General features: G+C 40.3%; 3 protein-coding genes across 5 annotated transcripts; 2 read left to right on the top strand and 1 right to left on the bottom strand.

Annotated features, from left to right (window-relative positions):
- Positions 1-521: 521 nt before the first annotated feature.
- On the top strand, positions 522-1797 carry LOC103990485 (transcription repressor OFP7). Its single transcript, XM_009409652.3, has one exon. It carries the CDS (start codon positions 799-801, stop codon positions 1693-1695), a length of 897 nt encoding a protein of 298 aa, XP_009407927.2. The 5' UTR covers positions 522-798; the 3' UTR covers positions 1696-1797.
- A 634-nt stretch (positions 1798-2431) lies between these two features.
- Positions 2432-6048, bottom strand: LOC103990495 (uncharacterized). Of its 3 annotated transcripts, none has more exons than XR_010492826.1 (5): positions 5963-6048; positions 4644-4934; positions 3853-4086; positions 2758-2959; positions 2432-2642 (listed from the first exon to the last, which is right to left on the bottom strand). XR_010492826.1 is itself a non-coding variant. In XM_065134973.1 (5 exons), the coding sequence occupies exons 3-5, from the start codon at positions 4887-4889 to the stop codon at positions 2834-2836; spliced, it is 606 nt and encodes a 201-aa protein (XP_064991045.1). In that variant the 5' UTR covers positions 4890-4934; positions 5385-5859; positions 5963-6024; the 3' UTR covers positions 2740-2833. The 3 variants fall into 3 exon arrangements, 2 of the variants coding, with proteins under 2 accessions (XP_064991045.1, XP_009407940.2); XM_065134973.1 differs by lacking the exon at positions 2432-2642 and adding an exon at positions 5385-5859 and having other exon boundaries at positions 2740-2959; positions 5963-6024; XM_009409665.3 differs by lacking the exon at positions 2432-2642 and having other exon boundaries at positions 2740-2959.
- A 585-nt stretch (positions 6049-6633) lies between these two features.
- LOC135629607 (serine--tRNA ligase-like) lies at positions 6634-11697 on the top strand. The gene is made up of 10 exons (XM_065137196.1): positions 6634-6875; positions 6976-7046; positions 7139-7300; positions 7375-7480; positions 7921-8114; positions 10284-10387; positions 10490-10673; positions 10753-10932; positions 11107-11310; positions 11413-11697. The coding sequence occupies exons 1-10, from the start codon at positions 6743-6745 to the stop codon at positions 11440-11442; spliced, it is 1368 nt and encodes a 455-aa protein (XP_064993268.1). The 5' UTR covers positions 6634-6742; the 3' UTR covers positions 11443-11697.
- Positions 11698-11834: the final 137 nt, after the last annotated feature.

Genomic DNA, 11834 nt, shown 5'->3' with positions numbered 1-11834 from the left:
GCGTCGGACGGACGATGTCACGTGGGGCTCGTCGCCCCGGTCACGCCGTGGCCTCCGTGCGGGCGCGTGTCGGTCGGGGGGCGCGCGCGCGTCACCGTTGCCCGGGCTCAGCCTGTGACTTATTTAGCTGTTGGTTCGAAGAGGGATCGCGAGCCTTTCGGTGAACACCGCGCAGCTCGGGACCGAGCACCGCGTGTAGACAGGTGGCCCGTCATCCATTCTTGTACGTGCGTGGCAGAAATTCATTGGAGGATACGGTGGTTGCCGTCGGGAACGCTGCATCAGGTTCTTCTCCAGGATCCGTTTCGATGTATTAATTTACATGCGATTTTCTCGCCCAGGATTCTGCGTCGGAACCTGTCGAGGGTACGACCTCGATTCCTGACACGCTCAAGCTACGTATTCCGTCGGCAAACGCGGTCCATGTTGATGTATAGGCAATCGCCTTGACACGTGTAAAACGTAATCGAGGGGAGAAAAGAGAACCCAACCCATGACCATGATTGTGAGAGAGAGAGAGAGAGAGAGAGGGAGAGAGATCATTAAATGGGGAGACGCAACGTCAGTGCTTGATGTATTACAGTTGCGTAGCATGAGAACCAGCTCGGCTTCTATGCTTGGTTTTGTTGTCTTCTTCAACTTGCTGTCTTCTACACGACAAACCACTGAGAGACCGAAGTCGAGAAGTGCATGAAACGACCGCTGCCGGCTTCGTCCCACTGTATAAATCTTGCTAATTTCTTCTTCCTCTCTGGCACGTATGATTGAGGAGGGGAGACCTGTCGTTTGCTCCTAAGCATGGGGAAGGGCTTCCGTCTCCGGCTATGGCGCGCGTTCCCTGGGTTCAAGAGCTGCCGTTCCAAGGATGTTGCTGCCTCCTCCCCCGTGTACCGTCTCTCTCGCGTCGGCTCAGACGGTTTCGACGTCGAGCTGCAGCTGGCCGATCACCACCGCCATCGCCACCCTCCCTTGATCTCCTCTCGGTGCTGCCGCCCCTGGCGATTCCGCTCGCCGCTGGCTTCAGCTGCAAGGAAGGGTGCCGAAGCTGATGATCTCCCCCTGGCCAGGGAGACGCCGGGTTATCTCTGGAGGGAGGAGGAGAGGTGGCACGTGGTGGCCACCACCGGCGGCGGGGGCGATGTCCCCTCGTCCCCGCGCCAGAAGATCGACTCCGATGATGGAGGGGCGTTTCTGCGCAAGGCGAACAGGCGGAGGGGAGCTGGCCTCCGGCGGAGGCGGCGGAGGGAGGCCACGAGAAGGAGATGGGGCAATAATTCCTCGGCAGACGAGGACAGCGGGTGGTTCAGCAGCGACGAGGAGAATGAAGAGCGACTGAGCGAGTGTTTCGGTCGCTGCTACGGTGATGGAAGTGAGAAGGAAGAGGAGACGCTGATCTCGTCGACGGACGTGGACTCGTGCGATAATCTTGTCTGGCGGCGGAGGGCGAAGAGGAGCTGGACGGCGGAGGCGGCAGTGGCGGTGGTGAAGCGGTCGGAGGATCCGAGGGAGGACTTCCGGCAGTCGATGGCGGAGATGGTGGTGGAGAAGAAGATCTTCGATGCCGCAGGGCTGGAGCAGCTGTTGCGCTGCTTTCTGTCCCTCAACTCGAGCCACCACCACGCCGCCATCATCGCCGCCTTCGAGGACATCTGGGCCGCGCTCTTCTCGGCGGCGGGCGTCGGGGCACATGGCTAGGAACTCTCTACGATTGCATCCATTGCAGCATCTCCAACTCACTGGAAGAAAGAGCGATGGTTGACTCTATATATAGTAAATATCTTTCTAAACAAGAGACAATTATCTCGCTTGTCAAATAGATCTTCTTCTTCTCCTTTGCTAATGAGACGCTTGAGGAATGCCTTTAATTGTTTGGTACATTTCCATGTCTTCATACAAATATATACAACAGAAGACAATGGAGACTGTGTTTATGACACGTATGGTATATTAAAAAAAGGTGTTTCTTTTGCTAAAAGAAACATTTATGATGCACACAAAATAAAAATAAAAAAAAAATTAATTGTTTTAGTAAACAAATTATGAACATTGCAAATTTTATCATCACATACATTGCAAATTGTATCATAAAATATTCTATAATTTTGACTAAGAATGAATATAAATAGCATTTTATATCTTAGTGAATGCAATAAGAAATACATATCAAAAACATCATGCATTGTACTATAAAAAGCATGTATGATGCACCAACAAAAAAATTGAATGTATTATCAAGGGCTTTACTGACAAGTTTGGCTGTGATCCAACTGAGAAAAAGCTTCTGCAAGTCAAACAAGTTACATAAATTTGAGTAAAATTGATCTAACAAGTAACCAAAAACAACTGAGAAAAAAGACATGATTGTATGTTGGATAATTCAAATATAAGTCGATGAGGCACGAAATTATGGACGAAGATATGCTAAGGTGTCTAATGCGAACAACAACATAAAGTTGAGCTTGTAACATTTCGAACAAATACATGGTATTGGAGAAACAAGTGCAAGGAGAACAATGAAACTCATTACACTAAAAAAGCCGACTCTTGTAGGTGAGATGACTAATCCCCACAACAAAGGTGATCTTCTCCAATCATCTGGAACAAATACAAGCTATTGGAGAAACTATGCAGGGGCTTTTATTCTGTTACATGCACAAAAAAAAGAAAAAGAAAAACTCATTAGACTCGCAAAAAAGTAGAAGAGAAAGTCCATGATCTTGTTTTACGTGAGCCAATTACCCAGGCTTATGCTACCACCTTAGCATGGGAATGATCTTTGACATGAGCCAAGTATATGATATTTCTCTCACAACACCCCCTTGCAGGTGACAATCTAAAAAAACCTACGCCATTTCTCCATTGAATGGATCAACCTGGTGCTGGCTTTAGCACCTAAAAGATATTTGATGTAGTCTCTAGCAAGACGGATCAGTTCCTCGCCACGGGTTATAAGTGTATACTGCAGTACCAAAACAATAAACATCATTCAATATGTTCCTGAACCAAATAATAAAGAACACCATGCATACATAAACCTCGTGTGAACATTTAGTATTGCATAAGCCTACAAAATTATTAATCTAGAGGACAACAAAAAACATGCAAAAATTCAAACATAAAGGTGGAGCTGCAGGGTGCAGACAGATCAATTTAATTGTCTATATGTGTTTATTCGCACATGCATAAACAATGTTTGATGAAGTCCGCTGGTATTACAACTAATATATATGATGATTCATATTACAACTTTTATTTGCAACAATTTTAGCCGAGCAACAGAACGTGAGGTGGATTGGGAGTTTGAGCTAAGGCATACAGTTGAAGCTTTGATGATGGGTGCAGAACTTGATCTTAAATTTCCATTTAGATGAGATGCATGTCACAGTCTGTCTTGGACCATATGTCATAAATAAGAAGGCCAAATGGATAGAAACTCAAACCTTTTACCTGATAGCAAAGTTGACTATGAAATTCTTAGCTCAAAATAATGAGGATCCTCCCATTTATTTACCTAGAAATATCATTTGAACTAATTGGGAGGTATAATAAGTTAATTAGGCCTTGCCAACTGCTAAGCAAATTTTATTGCAACTAAACAGACGAATACAGAAACAACATGCTACAAAGAACAAATGTAGAGTACAAAAATGAAACACAAATATTTTTAACATGTTCTTTTTCTTTGTTAGGGGTCATGAGAGTCACGAGAAAAAGATGAGGTTGTTCGTATAATCAAAGCTCAGCAACTACTGAAAATATTTTCTACAATTGGACACTTAAAATGAAAAAAAAGACCTCTTAGTTATGAAAAACATGTATTGTACAGAGAAGAAGAAGACTAGAATTGATTACCAGAAATATTACACCAATAGTTGCCATGATCACTTGAAAGAGTTCATCAAATTGTCCTGCAGACCCTTCGGTCTCTGGACCACCCGAAGGATCACCATCACCCCCAAACGAATTCCCATAACCTCCGTTTCCACCAAATTGTCTTCCCTTCATCCACTCCCTCAACAAGTCCTGCACAGTTAGCTCTCTTCTAAAATTGCCTGTAGCTTTCTTTGGTGATTCCAATGAAAAAGGCTGCATAAAAGAAACATGTCAGGTAAACTGAAAGACATTAAAAAAACCAAATGGGTTTCCAATATTTACCTAGAAAATTTAAATTTAAGCTACAGTATAATTCTTAAGTTACAACATAAATTTCTGCTTACTCAGCACTTGTCCAGTTAAGGGAGAAGAATAAAAAATGAAAAAAATAGTATCGTAATACTAACTCATAGTTAAATACTGGAGGGGGATATTTTCGCAAGGTGGCAAATGAAAAGGCACCACACAATGTCCCTAACAATGTGAATATAGGAAAACTAAGAAAATTTTCCAAAAAGATAAAAAATCTTTCATGATGAAAGTCTGCCAGCAGTGTCCTTAAAACAAAACCATGCTATGAATTGGTACATTTTCTGTATTCTGTAATGTGCTCACATAAAAAAGTCATTATGTGCTTGGCATAAGGCTCGACGCTGCACGGCATAGCACGTGACACATCACATGCCGTGCAATGATTACAGACGATGCAATTATCTTATGGAAGTTTAAAATATAAATGCACAACTAAAGAACATAATAAAGCAACCAACCTCATTTTCACTCTTAGAGTCCCCATTTTTGCCAAATGCATGCACTGAAGCTTCATTCTTCAGGACATCATAAACAAATCTTGGGTACAGCTTGTCTTGCCGGAGACCAAATGGTGGAGAAACATGTAAACATGTAGCTTTCATCTTCCTTGCAGTACTGAAAGAAGAGGTTCTGACATTTCTTGCAGTGGGTCCAATCAGAGAGACCACTCTATTAGCAGAGAAATTAGATTGAACGGTATTCATCTTTAACCAGAAACCAAATCCAGTACTCTTCAGAAGTTAGCAAGCCTGTGAAGTTAACAAAGGGTCACCTGGTTACTAGGATTATAAATCCATGTACAAACTCGTTAACTCTACTGTGCAATCATCATCTATTTTCTTCATTTAGTACTTTTATTTTGGCAATACTACAAAAATCAATGCATTCCTTTAATTTGAGCTCCTTAAGTCTTTTTAACTATTGAATATCGATCAATGTTTCATGGTAATTATTATTGCATCTAAAATCCCTTTCTTTTTTTCTTACATAATCATTTTTTTACTGTTTGTCCTCTAAATACTGCACAAAACTCATATTTTATTAATGCTCTTTATCTAAGCAGAATAGAAATTTTACCAATATTAGTTCACAGATAAACAAAATACCTAGAATTTAGATTACAGGCAAGCCGGGACACTATAAACATAGAGATTTAATATATATAACCTAACACATCCAGGGTTTTTCATTATACTTACAGTGAGACATAATGGCATGAAATTTGTACTTGCACGAACCCTATATCATCGTAGTACGACAAGTCTGTGCATCTCGCGGGAGGAACACACATATCATAGATAGGAATTCAGATAAAAAATAGCTAAGTGACAGTCTTTGAAACCAAGAAGTGCAAGGAAAATTACAAGTTAATTTTGCCAATAGAAAAAAAAAAGCTTATGATCAATTATGTACGAATCTCTATGATCCTAAAAATTTCCCATGTTTCTCATTTGCATGCACGAATATTTTGGGTGCCGACAAACACGAACACAAATTCAACTCAAGCATCAACACACAAATTTGTAATACAGAGTTGGAACCCCTTCTTTCTTCCGGCCCTTCATATCTAGACCATATGATTGTTTCGCTCATGGAGCTCCAGTGCAACGATTACCACGAAAGCATTTCTATTGAAGTAAAATTCAACAGAGTTCTCGCTTCTTTTGATTTCTTCTGATCACTCACAAGATTAAACACCAAGAAATACAATAAGATGAGACTAAGAAGGATTCGAAACGAAAAAGAGAAGAGAGGGTAACGAGGACGGAAGAATTACCTATTCGAGGGTTCCATCGTGGCTTCGATGCCGCAGAGACGGAGCTCGATCAATGGATTTATAGCCAACCCAAAACCTAGTATCTTCCGCAAGAGCGGTTTGACTCGACCCGGGTTTGATTGGCCTAAAATTTTGTTTATAGACCGAGTCAGCCTTGAAATTTCCATGGGTGAAGTGTTGGCCTCTTTAGCTCCAGCAAGATCGCAGCTGTGAGTCCACATCGGTCCCTGAAGAGTTCCAGGGTGATTCCATCAGTAGTGACCCGTGTACGGATGCCTTTGCGGCCCGGCCTGGTTCGGCTTGTTTCACATGACATAGCCCGTTATCGAACCATTTTACCTTTAATGGTCCTTCGGCGTTGGGATTTAGATTTTTCAGCTTTAAGATTTGTACTTACGGCTTCGGTCTTTAGGATTCGGGCTTTCGACTTTTAAATTTACGATTTCACCCTTAAGGTTTCGCAGAGGCGTCGAACAACAAAAATCCATAATATATAGCTATAATTAATATTATTTAATTTGAGATAAAAATTAATATTTTAGATACTAACTATAATTAATTAATCTGAAAATTAGTTATTTCGGAGGGATATATGCAATTTCGGCTTCGCCGACACGCCTTTGTAATTAGAAGACGATCGGCAGAGTATCGTATTTCGTATCGGCTCCGATATTTCGTCCTATAATACCGGATAAAGAATTAGGGCTTCGTTGTTCTTTGGACGGCTCCCCTAAACCCTCCCTCCTCCCACCCTTCTCCCCGTCGGCGTTGTACTCGATTATGTTGGACATCAATCTTTTCCGGGCGGAGAAGGGCTTCGACCCCGAGCTCGTCCGCGAGTCTCAGCGTCGCCGGTTCGCCAGCGTCGAGGTCGTCGAGGAGATCATCCACCTCGACAGAGAATGGCGCCAGCGTACTGATCTCGATTCGTCTTTTTTGGATCTGCTTCGAAGTTCTGCTTGTTTCTTGATCGATTGTAGGTTCTTTTTTTTTTCTTGATTTCTTGCGCTCAGGCCAATTTGAGCTCGATGGGCTGAGGAGGGACGCCAATCGCCTCACTAAGGAGGTCAAAAATCTCAAAATTGTGAGTTCTGCGGCACAGAATTGCGTGTTCTGCCATTGTTCCTGTGGCTTTGGATCGATTTGATGGAAAAGTTCGTTTCTTTTGTTAAATAGGCAGGGAAAGATGCGACGGAGGTGATAAGTAGTACGGAGGAGACCAAAAAGCTGATAGCGGCGAAGGAGTTGGAGGTCCAGGAGGCGAAGGCTACACTGGATTCAAAACTCGAGACTATCGGCAACCTCATTCATGACTCTGTTCCAGTTAGCAATGATGAGGTGTGGAGATAATGCTTTGGGTGCTGTTGTATGTTCGATGGGAAATTTGTGTTAACTATTGATCCTTTTTGCAGGCAGAGAATGCAGTAATTCGGACTTGGGGGGAGAAACGGACGGAAGGGAAGTTGAAAATTCATGTGGACCTGGTCAAGCTCCTTGACATTGTAGATTTGGACAAGGGTATTCTTTTACACTACTACAGTCGTAGACATGAATATTAGATGCATTTTGTAGGTCTGGCTAGTAAATCTAAACCATTTCCCTTTTTTGTTCTTGAGCCATTTCCTTTGAGAAGGTTGAATATCATGTGTTTCCAGCTTCATATTGTTATGGCACGTACGCTTGCACATTTATTTGTCTCCCTTATTAGACACCTCTCGGTATATTCATATATGTATAATATCCTATCCACTCGATGGCACGTAATTTATGTTCTTACAAACCATTTGTATTTTGGAATATGGAGACAAATATCATAATGCGATGACAAGCTTCTGATCAACAACATTATCATCTGGTAACATGACTTGTAATCATAGCGTCATGACTGCGACTGCCCTCTAATCAAAAAAAGGATTGTCATCCATTAATGTGACATGCAATTTTCTTGCTTTTGATAGGTGCTGATGTTGCTGGTGGAAGAGGTTTCTATCTGAAGGGAGCGGGCGTCTTGTTGAATTTGGCGTTGATTAACTATGGTTTGGCATTTTTGAGAAGCAGAAATTACCAACCAATGCAGACTCCTTTTTTCATGCGGAAAGATATAATGGCAAAATGTGCTCAATTGGCTCAATTTGATGAAGAACTTTACAAGGCAAGTATCTTAACATCTCGAATAAGATGCGCCTCATTAAATAAGCAAGTTGCACATGAGTTATAGCTTCATTTAGCATTTTTTTATACCATGTCCGGAGTTATATCTTGATGAAGATCAGAACATCACATAGATTGCTTTGTTCTTTATTTTATTAGGATCTTCTTGTCATCGGGAATAGGAGGAAGGCACAAAAGACCATTAGAAGGCAACAAATGGCTAAAAATATTTTGTCTAGAAAAATGTTTTATATTGGAAAGATAATTCAGTGTGCTCTTCTCCTTCTGCTTACACTCCGCTTTATTTATTATCCTTCTTTCATTTATGGTCTCATTTTTTGTTATATTTTCTAGACTGCTGCTACATTGTTTGTTTTGGTTACTCCTATACACATCCTCTTCCTTTCCTTTTCTGTCTTGCTTTGTTTGCTCTGCACCGATGTTGATGTTGCAATTTTGATTTTGCTTCTTTTCTTCTTATTTTTTGTTGTGTCAAATAGGCATTGTTGCTTTTACTTTGTTTTTGCTGCAAGATTGCATCTGCCACCGTTGTTGTTCTTTTTTTTGCATTTGTCATTGAATTGCATTTTCCTACTTATGCAGGATATAAATCTACCATCTGAGCTGATTAGTTAAAATTATATGAGAAGGAATCTATACTATGATTCCTGTTTTCATAAAATTTTAACATCATTTTTTACATTAATTAAAACGTTAAGTGCAGTTTGCTTAAGCGTGGTGTTGCCTTGCCACAATCCTAACACCTAGGCTCTGAGTGACCTTAGAACCTCTACGTGCCTAGAGCCTTTGATAACTTTGATTATGATTATTTTGCCATTTGGAGTTGGTGAGTACTAAGGTTGATTGAATGTCCTATGTGATTAAGTTAGACTCTCAGGATTCCCATTTAACATTCTAAATCTTACCAGTAGTTTTTGAGTGCTACAACTTATTACTTACCATATAAATAAGTGATGATACATGTTGATGTGCTTGTTCTTTTATTTTGTCTCTATCAAATGCCGTTCTAATTTCATCTCTCTCTCTCTCTCTCTCTTCTTTTCTCTCTCTCTCTATTGGGTCCTAGTTATTTTTGAGTGGATTGCTCAACTTTTTTGTATCCCCAACCCTATGATGAAGTAACATTTAGAAATAGCAATGTTTAAGCCATCTATCTGCACATATTCCATAGGATTTGGAAACAGGCTTAAATCTGAAAATGGACCCTATATCAATGCGGCAGTATCTTGCTCAGAGTAGCATATAAAAATACCTACTCCATACAAGGTATTAATATCATAGAAGATCACTTTCTACCAAGCCTAGGTGTATGTTAATTGATAACATACACTTTTGCAGTTGTTCCTGAAATTAGTGACTTTGCATTCGCGTGTATGTTAATTGATAATAGTTGGTTAATATTTGAATTTTTTGATGCTATCAAATTGTTGTGGAGATGATACTTGGTAGTGGTTTTGATGACTGGATGGTTTTGAAGGAGGTGGCAGTTGTGGTTGTAGTCATAACTAGATTGCTACAGTGGTGGAGTGGAGGCCATGGCAATGGTCGTAGCAGATGGTGGTGGTGGGTGAAGGTAGCAGTTGCGGTAGTTGGATTTTTGTGGAGAGATGTTGCTGTGATGATGGACCTGTGGCGTCAGAGGAATGGGATGGTGTAGAGGTGACCGTGTAGATGGTGATGTTGAACTGTGGTCATAGGGGGGACTATATTTACATTTGAAATATTTGATTTATATTGAAATTATGAACATGTTGGGATATCAGCAGAAATAATGCATACTGGAAGAGATCATAAAATACAACCACAATAACATTGGCAGCTTATCATTGATATCGATCAATTTGCAGTTGTTTCTTTCATAAATACGGAAGAGGCTTGGGATGGTATATTTTTAAATAATTTGGTTCCAGTTGGATATATGTTTTCCCGGAGTTTAAAATATATTGTAATGTCCATTTAAAGTTGATTTTTTTTTTGTCATTGGATTGATTTTTTTTTAATTTAACCACATTATATGATTCTAATGGCAAGCACTGCAAATATCTAAAACCACAAAGATTGACATGCTTTATTTTTCATGCTTTTTCTCGCTGCCAGTATATGATTGACATGAGATGATGACATCATGGTGTTAATTTAATTTTGCCAGGTTACGGGTGAAGGAGATGACAAATATCTGATTGCCACTGCTGAACAACCATTGTGTGCATACCATCTAAATGATCGAATTTATCCTCAAGATCTTCCCGTACGGTATGATGAGTTTTGCGGTACCATACTATAAAATTTTGCAACTCGTCTGCACAGACTATAAAATTTCATTTGATTAATGATATTATTTTTGTTGTGTATTAGATATGCTGGGTATTCAACCTGCTTCCGGAAGGAAGCTGGTTCACATGGTCGAGACACATTGGGTATTTTCAGGGTCCACCAATTTGAAAAAGTAGAGCAGTTCTGCATCACTAGTCCGAATGGTAGCGACTCGTGGGAGATGCACGAAGAAATGCTGAAGAATTCAGAGGATTTCTATAAGGAGGTCTATTTTTGTGAAACTTCTCTTTTTTTATGTATTCCTGTTAGGCATGTGAAAACTTTTTTGGATTACTTTCTTTCAGCTGAACATTCCCTATCAAGTTGTTGCCATAGTTTCCGGTGCCTTGAATGATGCAGCAGCTAAGAAGTATGATTTGGAAGGGTGGTTTCCTGCATCAAAGACATATAGGGAGTTGGTTTCTTGTTCAAATTGCACGGACTACCAATCCAGGAGGCTAGGGATTGGATATGGGCAAAAGAAGGCAAGACACTGATAACTGCTTTTTTTACTCTATCTAATGTGTTTGAAAAGTCTTTTTTTTTTATTCATGAAAAGACAAAATATAACTCATCATGCATCCAATATTTTGTTGATTTAAGGTTTATTATGTATGAAAATTGGCACTAAATTATTTCTGCTTGGTGTCTTTTGGCAGAATGATGAGCAAGCAAAGCAGTATGTCCATATGTTAAATTCTACTTTAACGGCAACTGAAAGGACTATTTGTTGCATTTTGGAGAACTATCAGACCGAACATGGAGTTGAAATTCCAAAAGTCTTACAACCCTACATGGGTGGCATAGAATTCCTTAGCTTCAAGACAGAACCTGAAGCCAAAACAAAAAAGTCTAAAGCCAAGGTAGGTTTAATTTTGCCCCCCATTTATTTTATCCAGACAAATGCTCTGTTTAATGAACACCAATCAGGCTAAGTTTTTTCCCTCCCTACTGGTATTGAACAGGAAAATGCTGGGCCACAAGCAGGCAAGTAAATTTACGCAGGCATGACATGAGTACCATTCAGAGCCTACTGGTGTTGAGATTTTTGAAATCTTTGGTGATTACATTGTTGACTATTTTGATGCGATTGATTTTGTCAAGAAGTTGGAATCCTGATATAAGAGAGATTGGTAGTTAAACATTTCAACACAATGAACATGCATATGATTAATTATCAAGCCTGGACTAAGTTTCGTTGACCCTGAAGTGAAATTTTTTATATATGCTTCTCAAAGCTCTTATTTTCATAGTGCAGAGAATGGATCCGGTGTCACGCTTGTTTATGTTACATGTTTTCCTTGATATCCTCTGTGCATACGAATGTATTGATGGTTGTACGCAGGCTTATGATATTTGCTACCGCATTTTGATTTCTCTTCATTAT

This window comes from Musa acuminata, chromosome BXJ3-1, assembly GCF_036884655.1.
Source record: "Musa acuminata AAA Group cultivar baxijiao chromosome BXJ3-1, Cavendish_Baxijiao_AAA, whole genome shotgun sequence".
Classification (NCBI taxonomy): Eukaryota; Viridiplantae; Streptophyta; class Magnoliopsida; order Zingiberales; family Musaceae; genus Musa; species Musa acuminata.
The sequence above is the reverse complement of the archived record's forward strand: the minus strand, read 5'-3'. Positions and strand labels throughout refer to the sequence as shown.